This window comes from Moschus berezovskii, chromosome 20, assembly GCF_049115385.1.
Source record: "Moschus berezovskii isolate FMDL1 chromosome 20, NW_MosBer_1.0, whole genome shotgun sequence".
Lineage (NCBI taxonomy): Eukaryota > Metazoa > Chordata > Mammalia > Artiodactyla > Moschidae > Moschus > Moschus berezovskii.
Window position 1 is genome coordinate 47,854,051 of NC_142479.1, and position 23,586 is coordinate 47,877,636.

Here is a 23,586-nt window from a genome sequence, read left to right on the forward strand (position 1 = left end):
CTGAAGTATGCGGTAATCTGAAACTAACCATGCTTTAGTTCTGGCTTTTCATTCTTTTTATGTTTCTGTTTGCTTAAGTGGCTTATTTCTCTGCCTTAGGCCTATCCTTTCCTTGTTTTGTCCTGAAATTTTTATGTTACTCTTCTTTTCTTTTGAAGAAACTTTGTGTCATTATTAGATATAAGCAACTACTTGATGTGTTCTCTATGCCTTACCAGTCTTGATTTTGTTCTTGCAGTTTGTATGTCCATTCATCTGTAGCCCAGTGGAGGAAATGTCTCCATTCTATTAAACTTAAAGATTCGATTCTCAGTATTGTGTAAGTTTTATTTTAGAAATTCTTTCTTTGAAAAATATGTATTTTGGTATAAACTAGATTCTAAGACTATTAAAGTTAACATGTACTTCATGACTAAATCAGTATCCATGTCTTTTTTAACCCTTTTTATGAATGAGAGTGAAAGTAGAAAATAAACCAGATAATTTTAAGTAGAAGAGAAAACTTGCCAGGTTGATTCCTCACTGTACTGAGAGTTCTTTAGTCTGTTGGCGAGAAAACGGATTAAAACCCGTGATATTTCTTTTAGAATATTCTTTATACCTTGTGAATATGTTGATTGGGTGATTTACTAGTCCTTTTCTGTATGTTGACTGTCAAAAGTCAGTTTGTCTCTTAGATCCTCAGAGCTGACTCTCTACTCAAGGTGTGTGCCTCTGGTCTGTGGACCTTTTGTCTGCAATGAGAGGAGGTTAGAAAGTGAAACAGCTGAGTCACCACACATCAGTTCATGCTTCCTATTTAATCCAACTGACATTTTCATAGGGAGACTTTTCTCAATGAAGAAAAGAATTTGTTCCTTTAGATTCTCCTGTAAGCTCCTTACATCACAGATTGGCCTTCTGAGAACCTCTGAACTAGTTCAGTAGCATGTGGTGTCTTCTGTATTCCCAAATGGAGAGTTCTAAAATCTCCTTTCCTATTTGCAGACATGTGAAAGGAATTGTGTTAGTGGCCCTAGCTGATGGTACCCTTGCAATCTTTCACAGAGGAGTTGGTGAGTTTTTATGAATATATAACATGTGCACTGATTTATTGCTTTGCATGAGCATTTTCAAACAGATTGACCTCTTATGTTTTAAAGAAATGATATTTCATAGGAGAAAGAATAAAGTTTTAAACTGAATACTAACCATGTATGACATGAGTAAATATGTGAGTGCTTGACTGGAGGCATACATTTATCATATACCTCAGTGAAAATTTGTTTACCATACTGAGCAAACAGTCCTTATGGTCCTCTTTAATAATGTGCAATGGAAGCATTTATTTGTTTTCTAGTCATAGACCTAATTTAGTGAGAGGATATGTTTTCTTTTGTCCAGTATTTTAAAAATAATTTGCATTCACTTACATTTGGAATGTTCTTGAAAAGAATTTTTAATTAGGTAAAGTTTAATCGTTTTCTTGTCACATTTTTTATATTCTTCCCCTTTAAAACAGTGTTTCTACCATCTGCAGACAGAAGGTGTCAGAAAACTGCATTGAGTGAATTAGAGAAACTGAGCATAGAATCCCTTGGTACATGTATCATCCAGAAGTGATATTTCCTTCCTACTAGATTGGTGGATCAGGGAAATATTATAAAAATGTAGATCCACTAAATTCAAACTTTTGCAAGGCTTTTCCAAAGTCTCATGTCTTTTTGCAGCCTCAAGAAATGTGAGGTAAATGATACTTAGGTGCCTAGAGATTTTTGGTTAATGACTTCATAACGAAAAGAGAGGCCTCTGTTTTACGTTGTTCAGGGCCTTTATAGACGGTATCTGAGTTTAATCCTCATAGCAACTTATGAAGAAGATTCTATTGTCATCCTCATTTTGTAGATGACGAAACTGAGGCACAGTATTTTAGTTACTTGTTCATGGTCACTCAACTAGTGAATAGGAGAACCTAGAAAACTGGAATAATAAATGTTTTGGTAAACTGAATCCAAAACTGAGCAAGACCAAATACATTTAATAAGGATAAATGTAAAGTCCTACATTTGGGTTCCGAAGAATAGATGGAGATTTGTGTGAAGAGTGACAGTTACCTGAAGGGTGACATTAAACTCAGTACAAGTTAGTTAACATGCTAAACTGCATAGAAGTTAGTGTCCAGAGCAGGGCTGGTGATCCTGCTCCACTCTGGTAGAAAGATAGCATGAAATGGATCTGGACAAAATGGAGTTAGGATGAAAGTTCCACAAACTGATATGTCCAAAACACATGCCAAAGATGCTTGGTTTTGAAAGGAGAAGACAGGGCAGTAGCAATGAAGTGAGACTAGATTTATTCTGTGTTTCCATTAGGCAAAACTATAGATTAATGAATGATTATGTACAAGAAGGCAGACTTTAGCTGAGTGTGGGGAATATTTTTAAGATAATTATAGTTTTCTTAAAATGAAACAGCTGCTTTGTGAGGAAGTATGCTTTCCTTCCCTGAAATTATCAAGCAAAGCAAGCTTACAGTGGTTGGTTCTCATTTGTAATGAATTTCTTGTCATCACTAAAGTTATGCATAATTCCTAAAGCCTTAGCAGCGAGTTGCCCTTGACTTCTACCTAAGAAGATACTTCAAAAATGCAAGTGAGCCAGAGCGGTATTATGCCCAAAATAACCTTAAATTCATTCTAATACTTAAAATACTTTTTTTTTTTTTTAAATACTTTTGTAAACAGGTAACTTAAAAATAACTTATCACATCACCTCTGTTGAGAGCAAAGGGGTCCAGGTAATGGGTGGCAGGTTGGACCATATGATCTTTGAGGTCTTGTTCAACTCTGTTTGATTTATATCTGATTTACAGATTCAATTTATAGATTAATATCTGTAATATATACACTGTATATATATATATATATCTGTAATATATACAGCTTGCCTGGGATTAATATCTGTAAATATACACTGAAATACATGATATTTGGGGGTGCTTTGTTAATAAATTCAGTTACACACCCAAATAAAATATTTCTTGAGTTAAAATTGAGTAAAAGATGGCATGCATAAACTCACAATCTATTTCTTATTTTAAAGATGGACAGTGGGATTTGTCAAACTATCACCTGTTAGATCTTGGACGACCTCACCATTCCATCCGATGCATGACTGTGGTACACGACAAAGTTTGGTGTGGCTACAGGAACAAAATTTATGTGGTTCAGCCAAAGGCCATGAAAATAGAGGCAAGTTAACCCATGTGTTCTGTACTTACTGAATTTATATTATTTAATTATTTTCAGCTTTTTTAGAAATTGTTTTCTGAATCTGTGTATTTTGAGGTACTGCAGGGATATACTGGATGAGTTCTCAGCTTTCTATGGTACTTTATCTCTCTTGCTGCTTTTGACTATGAGTATGGGAAGTGATTTTTTTCAAAGGAAGGAAGATTCACACATGAATGTCTAAATGTATGTCTGAGTATCTGTAGACCCGTACGTGTATTGCTTGAATACGTGGTTCTTAAAATGTTTAGTCATGTAGAGGTGGTTTGGGAGGAGAACTCTCAAGTCTCCCCTACTACTCAGTGTGTATTCAGGCAAATCCATATATATGTCACAGACTGAGGGATAATATTGCAGTGGGAATTTGTTGTAAAAATAAAAACCTCTTAGCATTGTTGTCTTTAAAAAGTTTTGCCTCGATATATAAATTTATTCTAATTGTTCAAAGAAAAACAGTAGGAAATTTTTAAGGTAGAAGTTCTCCATTTGTCCCAAATCCTGTTTACAAACCTAGAAGTTCCATTTGGTGTTTATTTTTTAGATGTATTCCTTACATGCAGGTATATACTTACAGATACAGCACAGTAGGTTCATTTTTATTTAACTATAAATAGGATCTTATTTTATGTATTGCTCTGGAACAACGCAAAATCCTGAGGTCCAATTCAGTCTTTTTGTTGAATGCTGTTACATAGAATGAATGTGTCAAGATTGCTTTCATAAGTTGATAGTCTACACAACATCCTTTAGTTCTTTTTTCTTTCTTTTTTTAGTTTTGCAGTATGGGATAATAGCAACAGTGTATATAAGAGTAAACAATATTTAGGCTCCTCTTTTGTTAGTTAGTCTGTCAAACTATTGTGCAAATTAGCACAGTATTTAAACCCTAACTCCTAGATAGTTAACATTGTGATTGAACAATCTTTTCTAGAAATCATTTGATGCACACCCCAGGAAGGAGAGTCAAGTGCGGCAGCTTGCCTGGGTGGGTGATGGCGTGTGGGTCTCCATTCGTTTGGATTCCACACTCCGTCTCTATCATGCACACACTTATCAACATCTGCAGGATGTGGACATTGAACCTTATGTAAGCAAAATGCTAGGTAAGTGTCCAGAGCATTTTATCTTTGTCAACCAAAGAAAATGTTTTATTTTTAAATGATTTCAAATGCTGAGTAGAACCAATGAGTAAGTTGCCTCGGGAATAGTGATCTCTTATCACTGAAACTGTTGGCAGATGATCCATCTACCCTGTGATTCTTAACAAAAACTTAAGATCATTTTTGACTCTTCCTCTCTTGTTCCCCACATCGAGTCCATCAGCAGGAACTGTCGAGTCTTCCCCCAGTATATCTTAAAGCAGTAATACCTTTTTTTGGCCACACCACAAGACTCTTGGGATCTTAGTTCCCCAGCCAGTGAAATTGCCAAGCCTAACCACTGAACCACTAGGGAATTCCCTTAAATGAGTTACGTCTTTATCTCTACCACTGTTCCCATAGGCCAGGTCACCATCCTTTCCTCCTCAGATGACCAACAGCCTCTGATCTTCCTGTCTTTACTCCAGTCAGTTTTCTACATAGTAACCAGTGTGCAAATATCACCATGACATACCTCCATTTATGTAATACCAGCCATGGAGTATATTCTTGTCTTTAGGTAAGATTTTTTTGTGACGTTATTAGAAGAACTTAAATGGTATGGACAGCTCTCCTTGCTCACTCTGGTCTGTCCACACTGACCTAAATTCAATAGGTTCCTTCCCATTTCAAGGCCTTCACGTGGTACTATATCTTCTGTCTGAGAGGTTTTTCTTAGTCCCTTTTTACTTGGCTCTCAGGTCATGTTTTATATGTCACATCCATAAAAGACCTTTCCTCATCTTTATTTCCAGCTTTATTTAGGCCCTCTTATACTTTTTCTTTATGGACTTATCAGTACTGTGATTGTACCAGTATCATCATCCTGTCTCTCCCTGCAGAACTAAAGCTCCATGAAAGGGGGCTTTAGACTATCTCTGCTTATTCCTTGCAGTATCCTTAGCAGCAAATCCAGTGCTGTTAGGAACATCATAGATGATTTCTTTATGAAGAGAGGTTGAACTACATCAGTGGTTTTTAACTTTTTTTTAGAATCGTTGCCCTCAGAAAACCTGATGATAGCTGATTCTTCCTAGAATCACCCATATATAAACACAGACACAAACCAATTTCAGGAATATATTTTGACCATAGGTTAAAGATCTCTAGCTTAGACTGTTTAAGATTCCTTCAAACACTGCGATTCTATGGTCATACTCTCATTTCTAGTAAGTAAAACTTATGACTAAATGTTGTTTGTCTTAAATGTATTAATATCACCTGTTTAATAATTTTGCCTCTCAAATCCCTGAAAATAAGATCAGTTTAAAGTTCCCTTGAAATTAAAAAGTGCATTAATTCTCCCTAAATTGTATGCATATGGTACTAAGTTACTTTAGACCCAAATATATAAAAAGGAAAGAGTATAGGTCTTGTTAGTAAAGATCATTTCTTAACCTATGCAAAGAAATTTAAGGCAAGCAAGAACTCTCTAAGCTTATAAAACTGAAGAACATTTAATTTTCCCAATCTCGTAAACTGTTTTTGTTGAGCTTTTTGTTTTGTTTTGTGTTTTGGTTTATTTGGCTTGGTTTTGCAGGTCCTTAAGTAAATTCTGCATCATATTTCCTAATCCACATCATCTTCCTTCTGAATGATGATATAATGCTAGCCACTTTTAGAGTTTTTTCTATTAGCCATGAATTGTCAGATAATATTGATTGATAGATGATAGCCGTGAATTGTCAGATTAATTGATAGATAATATGAGAGTTGATCTTGATTGATGTGACTTCTGGAAATATCCAACCAGCTCCAGTCACAATCCTCTCTATTATATTAGTCCAGCTGCTCTGAGGGACTTAGAACCTAAAACATCTTCTGCTCTGTCTTTTCAATAAAGTGTTTTCCCTCCTTCCATACAGGTACTGGAAAACTGGGCTTCTCTTTTGTGAGGATCACAGCGCTTATGGTGTCTTGTAATCGTTTGTGGGTGGGAACAGGAAATGGTGTCATTATCTCCATCCCATTGACAGAAAGTAAGTACGTTTTTAGGTAACTGTCACAGAAGAGTTGTGGGGAATAGCCTTGTCTGAAATTCAAGTGTAAGGAATTGAGCTAAATAATAGAACTAAACTGGCAAACCTGTGGTAATTCAGAAAGTCAAGCTGTTGGCAAAGATCTAACTATTGTTCCTTCACTCTTTCTGTGAAACTTCCAAACTCTAGCAAATGTATCAGAACTAATATTTACAGTTAAAAGTTTTTCATTTTGAAAAACTGTTTTTCTTATTTTAGGAATCACAGTCCTATTTCCTTAAATAATGGTCAAAGTCCGTTTTTCTTTCAACCTTATTATACTAGTATCCAGAAACATTTCCTAACTACCTAATATCCTAGTTTTTCATACCTCTGTGGCAGTTAGTTTAGAATATCCCATTTAGCTTTTGAGTTGTGGGAGACATTTCTTACTTAGGACGTCATCAAACACTGCCTTTAAAAGATAAGCTGTCTTGTATTTGAAAAGAATGTGAACAAAATGTACTTCATATGTTTTTCATACTGTGTTCCATTACATTGATCACTCATTATATAAGCGATTTTGTGTTGCAGAATTCATGGGCAGGATTTGAGAAAACTGCTATAAAGTAATTTAATAAACACATCAGAATTTAAAACGATTTGAAAATACCATGATAAAATAACGTAATAAACACACCAGCATTTTGAGGAGAAAGGAGGAAGACTGGATGGTGTTACATTTTGAGCCTTTAAAGAAACTAAACATTTTTTTTTTCTCAACGACACTGCATGGCTTGCAGGATCTTAGTTCCCAAGCTAGGGATAGAACCTGGGTCCCCAGCAGTGGAAGCATGGAATCCTAACCATTGGACTGCCAGGGATTCCCTAAAGAACCTAAATTCTTAATCCCAGCTGTATTTTCTTTAAAATTTTTAAAATTTAATTATTTATTTTGGGGGCCTCCGCTGGGTCTGCGTTGCAGCGTGTGGGCTTTTTTAGTTGTGACAAGCAGGGGCTACTCTCTTGTTGCAGTGGTTGAGCTTCTCATTGCAGTGACTTCTCTTGTTGCAGAGCACAGCCTTTAGAGTATCCAGGCTTCAGTAGTTCTAGGAATGGGCTCAGTAGTTGTGGCACAGGGCTTAGTTGCCCCAGTCTTCTCAACTTGGAATCAAACCCATGTTCCCTGCATTGGCAGGCATATTCTTAACCAGTGGACCACCAGGGGAGTCCCGCCCCCCCCCCTTTTTTTTTTTTTTAATTTTTAAAAAAAATTTGGTTGTGCGAGGTCTTCATTGCAGCACGCAGGCTTCTTTAGTTGCCCCACAGAATGTGGGATCTTAGTTCCCTGACCATAGATTGAACCTGTGTCCCCTGCATTGAAAGGCAGATTCTTAACCACTAGACAACTATTTATAAATCTACGTGTTTAGACCACTTCTTATATCTTAAGAGATGCCAGGATCCCCGGAGTTCATTTCAGTTCTTTATAGATGAGAGTTCCATTTTGGCATAGTCACTTGCACAGGATTTCTTCAAGAAAAGGGGGGAATATTCGCATTTAGGAAATGCTCCCCAGTAAGTTCTTATTCATTAAAATTGCTTTATAATTAAGAAAAGCAAAATCACAGTAAATAAAATTGTCCTTTTTGAGCAGCGATGTTCTTCAGAGGTTTTGGTAAGAACTTTGTATGTTTCTTGGTATTATACCAAGTTGGATTTTGTTTATTTAATTAGGAGCTTTGAGCTCCTGAGTTGCCAGATAGAATATGCGAAGAGTGGCAGCTCATAGTAATCCTTTCCTCCCTGTCATGCACCTCTCCATGTCCCCTTTCCTCCTTTCTCACTTTAGCCGTAATCCTCCACCAGGGACGTTTACTGGGGCTGAGGGGTAAGTTCAGATCCTGAACCACACTCTTCTTCCTGGCTTCTCATGGCCACCGTGAGGCCATTCTCACGTCTCTAGATACCGTCTTGAATGTTCCTAAATGTCATCCACTTGCAATCACTGCATTGCAGCAGGTGTTCTTTTGTTTTTTAATATTTGTTACATGGCCACCAAACTACTGCTCAGCAGCTTAGTCTATTTATCATCTTTTGTTGCAGCTGAAATTTCTGTCAGACTTTGTTTTCCCTCCAATAAAAACACGAAACCTCTCTGAAAACTGTCATTAATCTACATTGTTTACTCTTGTTACCAGTCATGTTTCTTTCATTCACTTACTGGCACATGGAATGGGGTGTTTTGTGAGTCTGGTCATTCTAAAATAATTTGACCAACCTTTAGTCTGGTGTAAATAAAAGCTATTTTATTGTACTGGATGAATCCTTTTAAGCTCAGCTTTTTACCGTCACACAAGGGAAATATACTTAGCACAGGGAGAAAAATGAAAAGATAAAGTATAAAAATTCTGCTTAAAAATATACCTGTTTACTTTAAGCTATATAACTGGTTAGTTTTCTAAAATGAGGATTGAAAAACAAAATGGATGTACCTGAGAAAGCTGTTTTAACTAAAATGATTTTTTAATTAATAGATGAGTTTAGAAAGTAAACTAGTGCTAGACTGGCAAAATCCCCTACTCCATTTACTAAGATACTTAAAAATAACTAGCATGCTATATATCTTTTTTTTTTCCAGCTTTGTCTTGAATTGGTATTGCTGCTCTTGTTTTATCTCAACTGGCTGTAGCTTTTAGATAATATAAGGATTAACCAGTAACCTCTTGGATCATTACTATTTTCTAGGGGAAAATATTTGGTGTTTGGTTTTTCTGTTGCAGCGAATAAAACATCAGGAGCATCGGGAAATCGTCCTGGAAGTGTCATTCGAGTATATGGTGATGAAAACAGTGATAAAGTGACACCAGGGACATTTATACCCTATTGTTCAATGGCACACGCACAGCTTTGCTTCCATGGGCACAGGGATGCTGTGAAATTTTTTGTGGCAGTCCCAGGTGAGTTAGAGTATTCTATTGAGAAATTGCATGTCCAGTTGACTGTTGAACAATGTGCATTTGAACTGCATGGATTCCTTTATACAGATAATTTTCAGTAGTGAACACCACAGTACTGCATCATTCCATGGCTGGTTGAATCTTTGGATACAGATTGTGGTCATATAAGAACCGTGAATATGGAAGGCTGACTAATAATTTTACTCAGATTTTTTACTACACAGAGAGTCAGTGCCCCAACTCCTACATGGTTCAAGGACCAACTATAATTGTCTGTCCCTCTATCCAGTCTAATACTAAGTACTGGAATTACAGATAATTCCAACATAATCCTTGAAATGGTCTATAATGGAGATGTGAATAAAGTGCTATAGAGATGCTTGATAGAAGCTGTTTTAGAATCTCTTCCACCCCAAAACCAAACTTGATTTTATTTAAGAGACTTCTTTCACTTTTGAAAAGCAGTAGTATTGTTTTGTCACTGCAGAATACCAAGAGTAGTTTTGAACTCACAAAGGAGATTTCTAAGAAGCCCTGTCATCAGGGCTCTATTTAGTAAGAGATGGAAAATGTGCACGAATACCTTTATCAGTGTTGTGGCAAAGAACAGAAGTCGTCTGGGGGTCTGGGCCTTTGCCACTTGGTTGTTGTGTCAAGCAAGTTGCTTAACCTCTGATACTCATTTCTTTATTTCCTAAGTGGGTGTGATTAATAGCTGTTCAGCCAACCTTATTTGTTGTAAAGATTAATGAAAGGGCTTTGGGAACTAAAAATAGATGAAAAGTGTCAGTTATGATATCCAGTGAAAAATGTCCCTTGAGAATACTAAATGATGTTACTGATCATCTGTAAGCAGGACCTGTGTTTTGGATTATTTTTTTTCTCTGTAAGACACAAGTTTAGGAGTTAGACAAAGTTTAAATCTGGCTTTGCCACAGCAACTCTGTGACATTGGACATGGTGTTATCTCAGTGTATTAGTCAGGGTTCTGCAGAGGAACAGAACCAAAAGGGTGTGGGGTAGGGAGGAAAAGAGGAAGAAAAAGAAGAAGGCTGTGGGGAGAGAGATTGATTTAATTTAAGGAGTTGTTTCATGTGATTATGGGGCCTGGTAAGACTGAAAGCTGCAGGGCAGGCTGAAGACCTAGGAAAGAGTTAGTGTTTGCAGTTTAAGTCTAAAGGAGGCAAAAAATGATTGACTCGCCCACATTATGGTAAGTGGTCTGCTTTACTCAAAAGTCCACTCATTTAAATGTTCATTATATCTAAAAAAATACCTTCACAGTAGTATCTACACTGGAGTTTGACCAAAAGGTATGGAGCCTAGCGAAGTTGACACATGTAAGATTAGCCACCATACTTTTTCCTGAGGATGTTCCAAAGAGTAAATGATTAAGTGTACCTAGCTGGCACATGGTACCCTAACCAGTTATTCAGTATTCTTAACAACGTAGTAATGAGCTTCCTGAAGTGTATGTGTAATATTTTTGTATAGTTATTTCCTCAAAAGAACTTTTAGAAGTGGTATTGCTGGTTGCATGCTTTTCTTGCTCCAAAAAAAAAAAAAAACACAATGCCATAGAGACTCATTTGAGTCTCGTTTATATTCTCCTGGCTTCCCTGGTGGCTCAGAGGTTAAAGCGTCTGCCTGCAATGCGGGAGACCTGGGTTCGATCCCTGGGTCGGGAAGATCCCCTAGAGAAGGAAATTGCAACCCACTCCAGTATTCTTGCCTGGAGAATACCATGGACAGAGGAGCCTGGTGGGTGTCCACGGGGTCGCAAAGAGTTGGACACGACTGAGCGACTTCACTTTCACTTTCTATACTCTTCTAATCTTATTCCCTTCCCTCTTTTCTGTTCATCTATAACCACTATCCTGAAGTTGACATGTATCCTTCTGCCCATGTGTTTGTATTTTTACCACAATGGGACATATCTATAAATAATATGTAGTATTTTTTATATTTTTGAACTTAAGTCTTATGTTGCACATATATTATTCTGCAACTTCTCATTTTTGAGATTTGTTAATATTTATACATAAAAATCTAGTTCATTAAAACTATCCTGTCCATGTCCAACATAAAGTAATTTTTTATAAAGTGTATCATATCGTGGGACTATGTCCTGGAAGCACCTCGAGGGATTGTCTGTGTAGTTTGACCAAAAGATAGCAGATCTGGCAAGAAATTACTCCATGCTCATAGAGGTTATAGTGTGAATAATATTTCAAGATTTCTGTCATGTCATACTTAAAGATTCTATCTTAAAACGTAAATGTTAGAATTATATATTAACCAGTCATTTTATTTGTGTCATCTAAATTTAAAATAATATTTTTAAATATGAGAAAACCTTTGGATTTGAGTTTTCACATGGTGGCTCAGATGGTAAAGAACCTCCCTGCAATGCAGGAGACATGAGTTCAATCCCTGGGTCAGGAAGATCCCCTGGAGGAGGGAATGGCTATCCACTCCAGTATTCTTGCCTGGAGAATCCCATGGACAGAGGAGCCTGGCAGGCTACAGTCCATGGGGTTGCAAAGAGTCAGACACGTCTGAGCAGCTATTAATTATGAATATCCAAATTCATAAGGCTTACGTTGAAGACTTTTCTCAATCTCTTATGTAAATGCATATGTACCCTGTCAGAGGAGAGATCTTTTCACTACCCCTCAGATAAAATGATGTAGGTTATAATAGTCTGAAGTAGACAGCTAAGATCAGCTGAGCAATATACAGTTCTGATACTGGATTCTGGACGTGTTTGTGCTTTGGGACAAAATGGCTTTACTTTGATTTCAAATTGGGCTTTCATGACCTTATAGATGTTTTCTCATCATGCAGAGGCTTTTATTAGAATGTACTTATTATGTTGTTCAGTTTTCTGAAAATACGAGAAAATGAGTCTCTCCCACTCTAATCCTTGATAAATAATATTTGCTTGTATTCCTATATAAATAGGTCAAGTCATCAGCCCACAAAGTGGCAGCAGTGGTACAGATCTGACAGTTGACAAAGCAGGGCCATCTGCACAGGAGCCTGGCATCCAGACACCCTTGAAGTCTGTGCTTGTCATTAGTGGAGGAGAGGGCTACATTGACTTCCGAATGGGTAGGTCATTGCTTCTGTGGGCTCCGTTTCTACTGTTCTGTGATGTGGATTTTCACTCACCATAAACAGGAAACTCAGATACGCGATTTCTAAGGTCTTTGAACCCTTTACTTGGATTTTATATTTCTTTTTTTTTTTTTGCTACTTTCATAATTTTTTTTCTTTTTTTACCAAGATGTGTTTGTTTGAAGGAGCATTAGAAAGTAGCAGGGTTTGGTCATATATTGAGGTGCATGTGAAGAGCTTATGGAATCAGAAGGCCTTAGGGAAATCGTTCAACCTCCCAGAACCTGTTTCCTCACCTGCAAAGTAGAGAAATAAAAATATCTCATAAAGTGTTGTTTATAACCAAATTCATTTCATTTGTTCATTCTCTCATCTTATAAACATTAATTATCTGCTGTGTGCATGAGATACAAAAACAAAGTCTCCCTCCAGTAAATTGTAGAACATGTCAATAAATTACAGTGTTACAGATGCTCTGATAGAGAGTAGTCGGTTCTTTCTAGGAGTCGGGGAAGAGGGAAATCAAGAAATGATGCTTGAGATGACTCAGCACTGAAGGGCATGAGTCTGAAGAATTGGGTTGGGGATGATATGGGGAAGGCTGGGAAGACTGGCATTTCAAGGTAAGAGATAGCTTGAAATGTGAAACTGCCTTAGTTAAAGAAAAATTATTTAAAAATGACTAGAGCATGGAGTAGAAGCAAATATAAATCTGACCACAGATCAATCTAGAAAGGGAAGGGAGGGTCTGGATTATGAAGGGCCTTTATATACCTAATTAAGGAGTTTGTACTTAGCAAAGGAAAATTACTGGAGAACTTTAAATAGAGGAGCAATATGTTTATATTTGTATGTAAATGGATTGGAGATACAAGAGTAGAGGTAGGAAAATGGGTTAGGAAAAAATAAGTGAATAAGGTAGTGACAGTAGGAGTAGACTAGCACTGATAGGGAATTGGTAACTCACTGTGCAAAGAAAGAGGGAGTGATCTATTTACTTAGCAGTGAGGACTCTCAGAACAAAAGCAGCAGATCTGGTGGAGGGAGAGGAATGAGGACGGGTGTTGGACATGTTGACCTTGGAGCACATGGAAGTTGGGAGTTGTCTAGGTGGAAGAAGTCCATGGGGGCTTTTAGGTATAAGGGAGGAATATAGGGACTCTGGGCATACAGTGGTGCTAAAAATCACAGGGGATGATTAGTTCACCCAAGAATATGTAGGGGCAAGAAGAAAAGATTCTAGGATAGAACCCTCTTTTAATACTCCATTTAAAGAATCATTAGAGTTTATGAAGGGATCTAAGAAGAAATGGCCAGAGAAGTTTAAAAGAAAATACAGAGAATTGATGATTATGAAAGTGTTGTGCTTTGTAAACTATAAAGCACTGATATATATTTATTTGCTATAAATAAAGAAACCCTTTGGACTGGCCTAAAATCACAATGATTGAAAAAATTTCTAAACATAAGGCTTTAAGGAATATAATGTTGTAGACTGGTGACAAATACTTCAGTTATAAATTTTGTTAAAAAAAAAAAAAGGAATATAAAATTTAAGGTCACATTAGGACTTCCCTTGTGGTCCAGTGGTTAAGAATCCACCTTGCAATGCTGGGGATGCGGGTTCAGTCCCTGGTGGGAGAACTAAGATCCCACATGCTAAGGAGCAACTACTGAGCCTGCGAGCCACCGCTGGAGAGTTGATGTAAAAGGCTTATTGACACATTTAACAGCAGGATTTTTAATGTTAAGTTTAACAACAGTGATGTCAGTAGAAATGGAGAATACCTTTATAGAGATGGGTTTCATTCGGCTGGGTGAGTTTTGGAACTTTTCTTCCATTGCAACATGGTAGTTGGAATGTAAAAATTGCTTAACTATGTTTGTCAATATCTCTAAGCAATCCGGCCTGAAAAGCATAATTTGTTTTAAAGCATGTGAAGTGTGTGTGTGTATCTGACTCTTTGTGACACTATGGGCTGTAAACTGCCAGACTCCTCTGTCCCTGGGATTCTCCAGGCAAGAATACTGGAATGGGTTGCCACTGCCTCCTCCAGGGGATCTTCCCCACCCAGGGATTGAACCCATGATTCCTGCATTGGCAAGCGGATTCTTTACCACTGAGCCACCTGGGAAGCCTATCTTAAAATAGGTCAATTTTAATAGTAAATATGCTTTTTAAAGGGTTTCCCAGGTGGTGCTAGTGGTAAAGGACCAGATGCCAATGCAGGAGACATAAGAACTGTGGGTTTGAGCCCTGGGTTGGGAAGATCCCCTGGAGGAGGGCCTGGCAACCCATCCAGTATTCTTGTCTGGAGAATCCCATGGACAGAGGAGCCTGGTGGCCTACAGTTTTCAGATACGATTGAAGCAACTTAGCACATGCTATGCACATGCTTTTTTAACATTGAATTTGATATTTTTTGTTCCATTTCTTTTTTCACATCCTGTAATATTTTAACAATGAGAAATTGATCTCAGCAGTCCTTTGCAGAAATTAGACAGTGAAGATTCTGACTCATGGCATTTCTTTTACTATGTTCTCTGAAATGGGCATCAGGCAAGTTTTATGTATGCTGCAAATGTACTCGCCATGAGTCTGATGTACATCGGCCTACACCTTTGATCTTGTCCTTAATCTGAGTCTCCTTATCATCCACCAGGTGATGAAGGTGGAGAATCAGAGCTTCTTGGAGAGGATCTTCCACTTGAACCTTCTGTCGCCAAAGCAGAAAGGAGTCACTTGATAGTGTGGCAAGTGATGTATGGTAGTGAGTGAACCCATAGGAAAAAGATGGCAACAGGGAAGCCATCTCTTCTGCATGGTTTATTTTCCCTTTATTTAATGGTCTCTTTGTGAAATAAGTTTCACCACATAATGTGTGAGCATTTTTTTCTGTTAACTTTATACTATAAAATCTGTCCTACTGTAACAATACAGGAGCTAGCTGTTTTACTGCACCAGTGTTATAGGCAATTTCAGTATATTATGATCAAATCAAAGAATGTTTACTTTCTGCAAACTGGCGAATTTTAGAAAGCAATCCAGATGTGGTTTACTCTTGCACAGTTAATGTCACTTACTTCATTTGATGGGGTCACTTTTTAGCTGTCACTAATAATGGAATTAATGGAAATACTTGATATATGAAACTGTACCATTAAGTACAATAGTAAAGTTTCTCCCAATGTATTATAAAATTGACACAAACTAATGTTAGGTGGATTATCAGGATTTATCTAAATGTCCCTAGAGGGCTAAAAGCTAACTGTAAATTACTCTAACTTTCACTTTCAAATCTGACAAATCTTGTTTATATGGTATATAAAACTTTGTTTTCATCAGATTTTGCGGGGGGGTTTTATATTAAAGAAATTAAGACTACACTATTTAAATAAAAATTTCTTGTTTCTGACTTATTAGAGCTCTAAAGTTTTATGAGGCCTGCTTTTCTGAGTATTGTACTTGATTTTTTGTTTTTGAGACTGGTGTCACTCATTTTCATACTGACATATTTGAAAGGTTTATTATTTAAAAGTCTTAGAAGATACACTTCAGCAGTGGAGGATTTTTTTTATTTTTTAAAGGAAATTGTTGTTTGGATTTCTTACACCAGTGGATGGTGGTGGTTGGAAGAGTTTTTTTCCATGTAAAAAATTCACTTGTTTACCAGTTGTTCTTTGACTGCTCTTACCAGTTAAAAGAGTAAAGCTTTAGTGGTGATGGAGTATGGCCTAATGAACTGAATGAGTGATTTGATTAGCAGTGGTATTTTCTGTTGTTCTATATAAAACTATATAACTGCCCGTACTTGATATTCTGTACATAAATGACATTTAAGCTTTTATGCCCTTTTGAGGTTAAAATGCCATCTTCAAAGAAGAAAACTGAAAGAGAAGCCAAAATAGCATAAAGTAAAAGTTGACATTACATCTTTTCACTCACAATAGAGTGAAAAATAGAGTCTGGGTTTAACTGACTTTCTTGTTTTAAAAAACACTAAGCTATAGTTTTTCTTCCCCTCTCAGACTTCTTGAAAATGTATGATTTACCATTCTTAATCCATCACTTTAAGCAAAACTAAATGTAAGTTTAAGTACTAATTTAAAATATAAACTTACAGGACAAAGGCGCCGCCCCCGCCCCACCCCGCCCCAAGTCAGAAGGACTGCTTCAGGGAGAGGAAGCAACGAAAGTCTTAGATTGTCTCAACATCCTTAAGGACCAAGTACTTTACTTCTGAACTGTAGTGGAAAGATATTTGTAAAAAGTACCACCAGTATGTTTTAAACATATAGATGATTAGCCTAGATTATAAAGTACATAGGATTTAATACATCAGAGGGGGGCCTTTGGATACATTTGGTCACATGTGTCTAGAAACACATTTTATACACAGTATAATTTTCCCACTTTAGATGACTAGGAGGAAAAAAATTCTTGGTGAAACGTTTAGGAAAAGGATAACTTGAACTACTTAGTCACTTTTTTCAAGCCACCAAAACTTAGGTCACTTTTTCATAGCTTATAAGTTATGTTTTTACTGATACTTTATTTTAAATCTGAGCCATTGTTGGCAGTACCTTAAAGTAAAAAAATCACATCATTAAATGTTTTGCGAGAATGTTGTATAAAATCCACAAAAAAAGAGACAGCCAAATGTTTGAGAATTTTAATCCCAAGAAGTAAACATCCTAGAGTCAGACCCCATGTGCTGTTCAGTCTTTTACATGTTTCTATGACTGAATGTAATTTAGGAAATCAGGAGTTAAAAATGAAAAATGCAAACATGTTACAGTGGTTGTTTATTATTGCTCTTTATAAACTTATTGGCTTTAACTTAAGGAATATAGGTGTGTAGTTGTTTTATCTAAAGCTGTCAGATGTCTGTGGCCCTGTTAAACTTCAGGGACTAGAGAGAGTACAAAAATGCCTATACAATTTGTTTTAAGAACTTGTCTTTATGTTTATAATTTCAGTTCTATATTTTCTACAGATTGCTTTACTTCCACCTTTTCTCTAACAATAGGTTTATATTCTTGTAGTGTTCCCTTTGGTCAAGGTGGTAACCTTTGGTAGAAAATGCCCAAATCTAAGTTTCTGCAAGCAGTGAGTGGTTGGTTTAAACTGCCTATAGCAACTACATCAATGTTAGAGAGGAGACTTGAGTACCTTGGTTGGTCTCTCCATGTAAGAAGAAATTACCCCCATTGGAAGAAATAAGGAATAGCTGAGAATTTTCTCATTTTGTTATATTTGGCTTATGTATGTCATTGAACCATGTAAAACTGCTGATACCCAACCATTGCCGATCTGCAAAAATGACATTATCATATACATCAACCTAATACTGCTCAATGCAGGTTAAAAGCCCTGTGAGGCAAAGGGAGAATATTCTTTAGGAACTCAGTTTTGAATGTTTTTCTCTTAGCTCGTGTGGATCTAAAATTAAAAAATAGGAATGAATGTCTTAATAACTACAGCTTGTTGAGAGTGTGAAACATTTTGAGCACAAAATATGCAGCACATAACTTTTCACATGAAGTGTGTTGCATAGAAAAGGTTAAAATACATTCTCTGAGTTGCTGTGTTGTTCATTTCTTGTAAAGGTCTTCCTTCATTTGAGAATAGAACCTTTAAATGGCTGCCTTAGTGACAAAACAAAGCAAAACACTTGTCTCATAATAAGTAACTGTCCTAAAGAACGTGTGTCTTGCAAATGCTGTAGAACTGAATATTTATTTCCTTGTGAGTATTATGACCATTACCAAAGGATTCAGTCGGATTTAGGGCTCTTCTTAATTGATCATGTTGAGAAAGGGACTCATTTTGGTCCCAGTTTGTAAAGGGAAGAGAAGAGAGAATTAAATGTGGAAATCATAAGTGCTTTTCTAACAGGGTTATGCTGTTTTGTAACACTAAATGTCTTTTCCTTTTTTTAAAAAAAATAAGTTTTTATTATTAATTTTGTCGTATATTTCTCAACATTATTTTAACTGTTTTATGGTCTGAATTTGTCTTTTGTCCTATACATTTTATTTGGAATTTTATTTGCCTCTATAATCTTAAAAATGGGTTCTAGAGTATCCCACTTGCTATTTCTTTAGAGGCTGATGCTTCATTTCTATGAGCAACAAGCTCATTTGGCAATGTAGTTATTTCAGTATTTATTTCTATTATGGAATCCCTGGGGTTCGGAATGTAACTTTGTATATGAAATATATATATAAATATGTATATGAAACATGTATGAGGAGTGTGTTTTGTTTTGTTTTTGCTTTTCCCAGGGGTCTGACCTTGATTTATATTTGAAAAGCCCAATCATCCCCCATCAGACATGTCATTCCAAGGGTCAGGATTGTCACCATTTGGCCCTGGCTGAAAGAGCAGTGAGGAATACATGAACGTGTTTGCTTAGCTCACGTGTTTAAGTGACAATGTGGATAATAGACAATAAGGCTTTCTAGAAATGTGGGTATGCTGAGTAACAACCCACACATGATACTGAGGCATACCATTTGCCAGATCACTCAGAAATAAGAGGAAGGCTGTAATGTAGATGGTAATACAGTGTGCTTATTGTGATCCCTTTGCTTGAGAGAGAGACTGGAACGAAGGGTGATTACCAGACTAATGCGGTAGCACAGTGTGAACCCAGTGCAGTGGTATGCAGTCTCGTTCCGTGTTCTTTGTTTATGAGGATGTGGGGTTCCAACATGATAGGAACAGTAGTCCTGATTGCCCCGTTACTAGAGCAGTTCACCAGCTGGCGGCACCTCCACGTAGCCAGTGAGTTTGGATGCTCTAGAATATAATGAACAGCCTGTCTCATTCCTCCTTTACAGGACCTTACCTCACTGCCCCGTGGTACCTTGGGGCCTGCCCAGTCATTCTTTTGGAAGCTGATTTTTTTTTGCTCCTCATTTAGTAATATTCCTTATTCAGCCAGTCTCTAGTGAGAGACTGGAGTAGCTCAGTGCAGGACAGCAGACGTTCATAAGAATTTCGTTGGGGGAACAGGACAGGAGCCTGGAACTGTAACCTTCAGTCCCACACAGTGTTGAGACTGTCTTTCAAAACTTAGTGAAAAGATACTGCCTAAACCTCCAAGCTCTACCTCACTAGCCCCAAGGCCTCTCACACTCAGTGTGGGCAGGAGAGCCTTGGTGACTGCAAAAGCATGAACTTCATGTTCTGTTCTGTTCAGTCACTCAGTCGTGTCCGACTCTTTGCGACCCCGTAGCCTACCAGGCTTCTCCGTCCATGGGATTCTCCAGGCAAGAATACTGGAGTGGGTTACCATTTCCTTCTCCAGGGGATCTTCCCGACCCAGGGATCGAAGCCGGGTCTCCCGCATTGGAGGCAGACGCTTTAACCTCTGAGCCACCTTCATCCTCAGCTCTAAAGAAGGTCCCGGGTTTCGGCCAAACGTGCACCTCGTTGGGCTTCACTGGCTCAGCTCGTAAAACATCCGCCTGCAATGAGGGAGACCAGGGTTTGATCCCTGGGTTGGGAAGATCCCCTGGAGAAAGGAACAGCTACCCACTCCAGTGTTCTTGCCTGGAGAATCCCAGGGACGGGGGAGCCTGATGGGCTGCCGTCTATGGGGTCACACAGAGTCGGACACGACTGAAGTGACTCAGCAGCAGCAGCAGCAACATCCATAGGGTAGGAAGGAGTTGGACACGAGTGATCGACTTTGACTTTCATCTTCAGTTGTAGCCAGTATGTTAGGAAAGATAGAGAACTTCTCAGAATGCCTTAAATATTTGGTAATTAATACAGTTCAAGTTTACAACTCATTTCCTTTAAAGACAGTGGTGTAATGGGAAAGAAGGCAGTAGACCTGAATAGGCCCTACCCCTACTGTGACCCTTAGCCTCTCACTTCCACAAAGTCATGAAACTACTCCAGATCTGATGAATTGACTATCTTATGGGGTCTGGGCCCAGGCATCTACTGCTTTAACATCTTTGGTTTAGACCTTAGTTCTCCTGTGTTAAAGGAGGGTTGGTTTGTCCAGGTGATCTTAAAAAAACCCTACTTCTATCCTTTCTGGTTCTGTGACCCTGGCTCTAATTTGTCTTGGTATGTTATCTACAGATACTAACCATACCTACTTGCAGGTCCTAGGTTGCCCAATCTCAGTAGAGTTCAATTATTATGAAAATCCAACTTATCAGAACATCACTATACAAAAGGAGGCAGTTTAACTCCTTGCTTTTATGTCCAAACAGAACACTGGCTCCCACCCACAGACAGTAATTATGGTTTGATTTGAGGCCTCAAGGCAGAAGGTGGACCAGCTCTGCAGGCAGCAACTTCACAGAAAAACTGCAATTCACAACCAGGCCAGGAGAGGGAGGTGTGGCCAGAATCATCCAGGAGCTAGCTAGTTCCAGAAGTGAACTAGTGAATATTTCCTCCTCCTTCTAATCTCCAGAGTATCAGAGGACTGATGTGTTTGGTAAAACAGTTACCCTGGTGGTTCTGATCCTTTTAATTGGGATTAGCTGCTTGAGAGGAACTCAAGCAGCCCAGCTAGATTCACAAACCATTCTCAGCACATGGTAACTTGCTAGCAGGCTCACCCCAGACTCAACCCAATGCTCTTTCCTTTTTAATTTATGGATAACTGAAGTTTAGGGCACTTTGCTACGTTAAAAGCATAAAAGGAATATTTCACTCCTTTTATTTGGTAAGGCTATTCTTTTTTTCATAGGAAAAAAAGCTATGACCCTTTAGTTATCATGGCTAGCTTACATAAGCATAACATCTAATAATTTTCTCAAGGTGTTTACTCCATAAATTCACCGGTGAACCACAGAGCCACCCTTTGGAGTGTTATACTTTGTCCTCAGGTAATCCAGAGGCCTGGCCAAAGGAGACAACTTACCCACTGGCAAACAGGTCTCAACTGAGATGAGTAAAGGCCTAGGGTCCTCATAGGGAGGTATACAAACCAGATTAAACTCGACACTGGAGGCTACCACAGTGTGTTGGGAAAGTACTAGATCTCAGATTGGGAGATTTGGGTTTGAATCCTGAGTCTGTTGTTCCCTAATTTTGCAACCTTTCCATCACTAGCTCCTTTACTATAAAAGGAGAGTAATATCTCAAAGGGTTCTCATGACGGCTTAGAGAAGTAACGATGTGATGGTAGTTGACACATTATACGCCTCCACTAGGCATTCAGCAACAGGCTTTGGTGGTCCCTAGGTGTCAGGTGTGTGAAGATGAGTAAGACACCCTTGAGAAGATTAGGGTGAGAGAGGGAAATAGAATGAAACGGTGAAGTGGAGTCAAGTATTGAACCACTGTCCATTGGGGCATTATCTGAAAAATGATACTGGTATGGTGTCTGCTTTGGCTATTTATTTTCTAATGTGGTAAAAAGAAGAGAAACACTGTCTTCAGTGCTTACGTAGGACAGAATATTCCTATTTACAGCCTTTTTCTCAGTGTTCTAGACCTTGGCTGTCCTAGGGCCTATTGAACCTTTCAAAGAATGCCTTTTTTCTCTTGCCCCCACACCCCCCAATTTAAGGAAAAAGAGTGTTCCATAAAAGCTAAACACAGGAGGAGACCTGTATTCTCTTTTTCATGGAAGAGTTCATTTCATTCCTTTGCAGCACACTGAGGAACATGTTGAAGTATGAAAATAGTGGTAAGTTTTACATTTTTAGATGCCATTAGAATGTATTTTTTCAGTATCTGTTGCTCATATGTTTTATTAAACTCCTAGTCACTGCATGTAAACAGGTAGAAGACATACAGAACTAAATAAAATACTAACATCTGATGCACAATAGGGTGTGGTATAGTGGCAAGGATGATTATCTGCTTTCTACATGATTGAGAAGCTTGGCATTACTCTGCCCAAGCAAGAACGCAAACCCCCATCTCTTAAGATTTTTGCAGGCCATCTCCAGTGCAAAAACCTCTAAAAAGAGTGGAGCAGTCTTTCAAAAACTCAAATTTGGTCATCAGGAGTATTGTACTAATGATTCAAAGGATTACTGGACAGATTAAATGAGATAATGTACTACTCAACAGTAAACAGACACTGTGTCCTTAACCCCCGCTGAGGCTTCAATTTCTTTTCCTATTGACCTTTCTCATTAAGCTTACTTCTTTTTTTTTTTAACTTTTGGCTAGCCCAGACAAAGGGACAAATCCTAGAGTGGATTTTTAGCTGCTGGCCTTTTGATGCATTTTGGCCTGTTTTGCTTCTGTTGAAACAAGCTTTTATTCTACAGAAAATCTACATTTCTATCTTGGAGAGTATGCCTGGGGCAGTAAATAAGGAACTGGAAGCAAAAGTTTGGCATGTTCTTCACTGGAAAAGATTCCAATTTTGATTCTTACAGTCATCTCACACATTCTTCCTTCCCAAAGGACCCTGACACAGATGAGCGGAAACTGGACAGATGCCTCAAGGCAAACCTTGGCTGATTTAGAGACCCATTCCTAAGCTTCTGCCCAACTGAAAGTTTATCAGACTATTCTGCCCCATCAGTTCGGTTCAGTCACTCAGTCTTGTCCAACTCTTTGCAACCGCATGGACTACAGCACACCAGGCTTCCCTGTCCATCACCAACCCCTGGAGCCTGCTCACACTCATGTCCATTGAGTCAATGATGCCATCCAACCATCTCATCCTCTGTCATCCCCTTCTCCTCCTACCTTCAGTCTTTCCCATCATCAAGGTCTTTTCCAATGACTCAGTTCTTCACATCAGGTGGCCAATATTGGAGCTTCAGCGTCAGCATCAGTCCTTCCAATGACTATTCAGGACTGGTTTCCTTTAGGATTGACTGGTTTGATCTCCTTGCAGTCCAAGGAACTCTCAAGAGTCTTCTCCAACACCACAGTTCAAAAGCATTAGTTCTTCGGTGCTCAGCTTTCTTTGTAGTCCAACTATCACATCCATGCATGACTACTGGAAAAACCATAGCTTTGACTAGACGGACCACTGTCAGCAAAGTAATGTCTCTGCTTTTTAATATGCTATCTAGGTATTAGGGCTTCCCTTGTGGCTCAGCTGGTAAAGAATCCATCTGCCATGAGGAAGACCTGAGTTCGATCCCTGGGTTGGGAAGATCCCCTGGAGCAGAGGAAGGTTACCCACTCCAGTATT

At 38.2% G+C, this 23,586-nt stretch overlaps 1 protein-coding gene across 5 annotated transcripts in view; it reads left to right on the plus strand.

Annotated features, from left to right (window-relative positions):
• SPAG9 (sperm associated antigen 9) overlaps positions 1–18,694 on the plus strand; it is a 161,932-nt gene extending 143,238 nt beyond the window's left edge. For 4 of the 5 annotated variants that reach the window (XM_055407539.2, XM_055407541.2, XM_055407542.2 and 1 more), the window contains 9 exons: positions 239–319; positions 988–1,055; positions 3,081–3,229; positions 4,200–4,371; positions 6,273–6,386; positions 8,218–8,256; positions 9,149–9,325; positions 12,290–12,439; positions 15,109–18,694. In XM_055407539.2, coding sequence (XP_055263514.1) covers positions 239–319; positions 988–1,055; positions 3,081–3,229; positions 4,200–4,371; positions 6,273–6,386; positions 8,218–8,256; positions 9,149–9,325; positions 12,290–12,439; positions 15,109–15,224 — 1,066 coding nt within the window. In that variant the 3' untranslated portion in view covers positions 15,225–18,694. The remainder of the gene's footprint in view (positions 1–238; positions 320–987; positions 1,056–3,080; positions 3,230–4,199; positions 4,372–6,272; positions 6,387–8,217; positions 8,257–9,148; positions 9,326–12,289; positions 12,440–15,108) is intronic. The other variant, XM_055407540.2, reaches the window with a different exon arrangement.
• Positions 18,695–23,586: the final 4,892 nt, after the last annotated feature.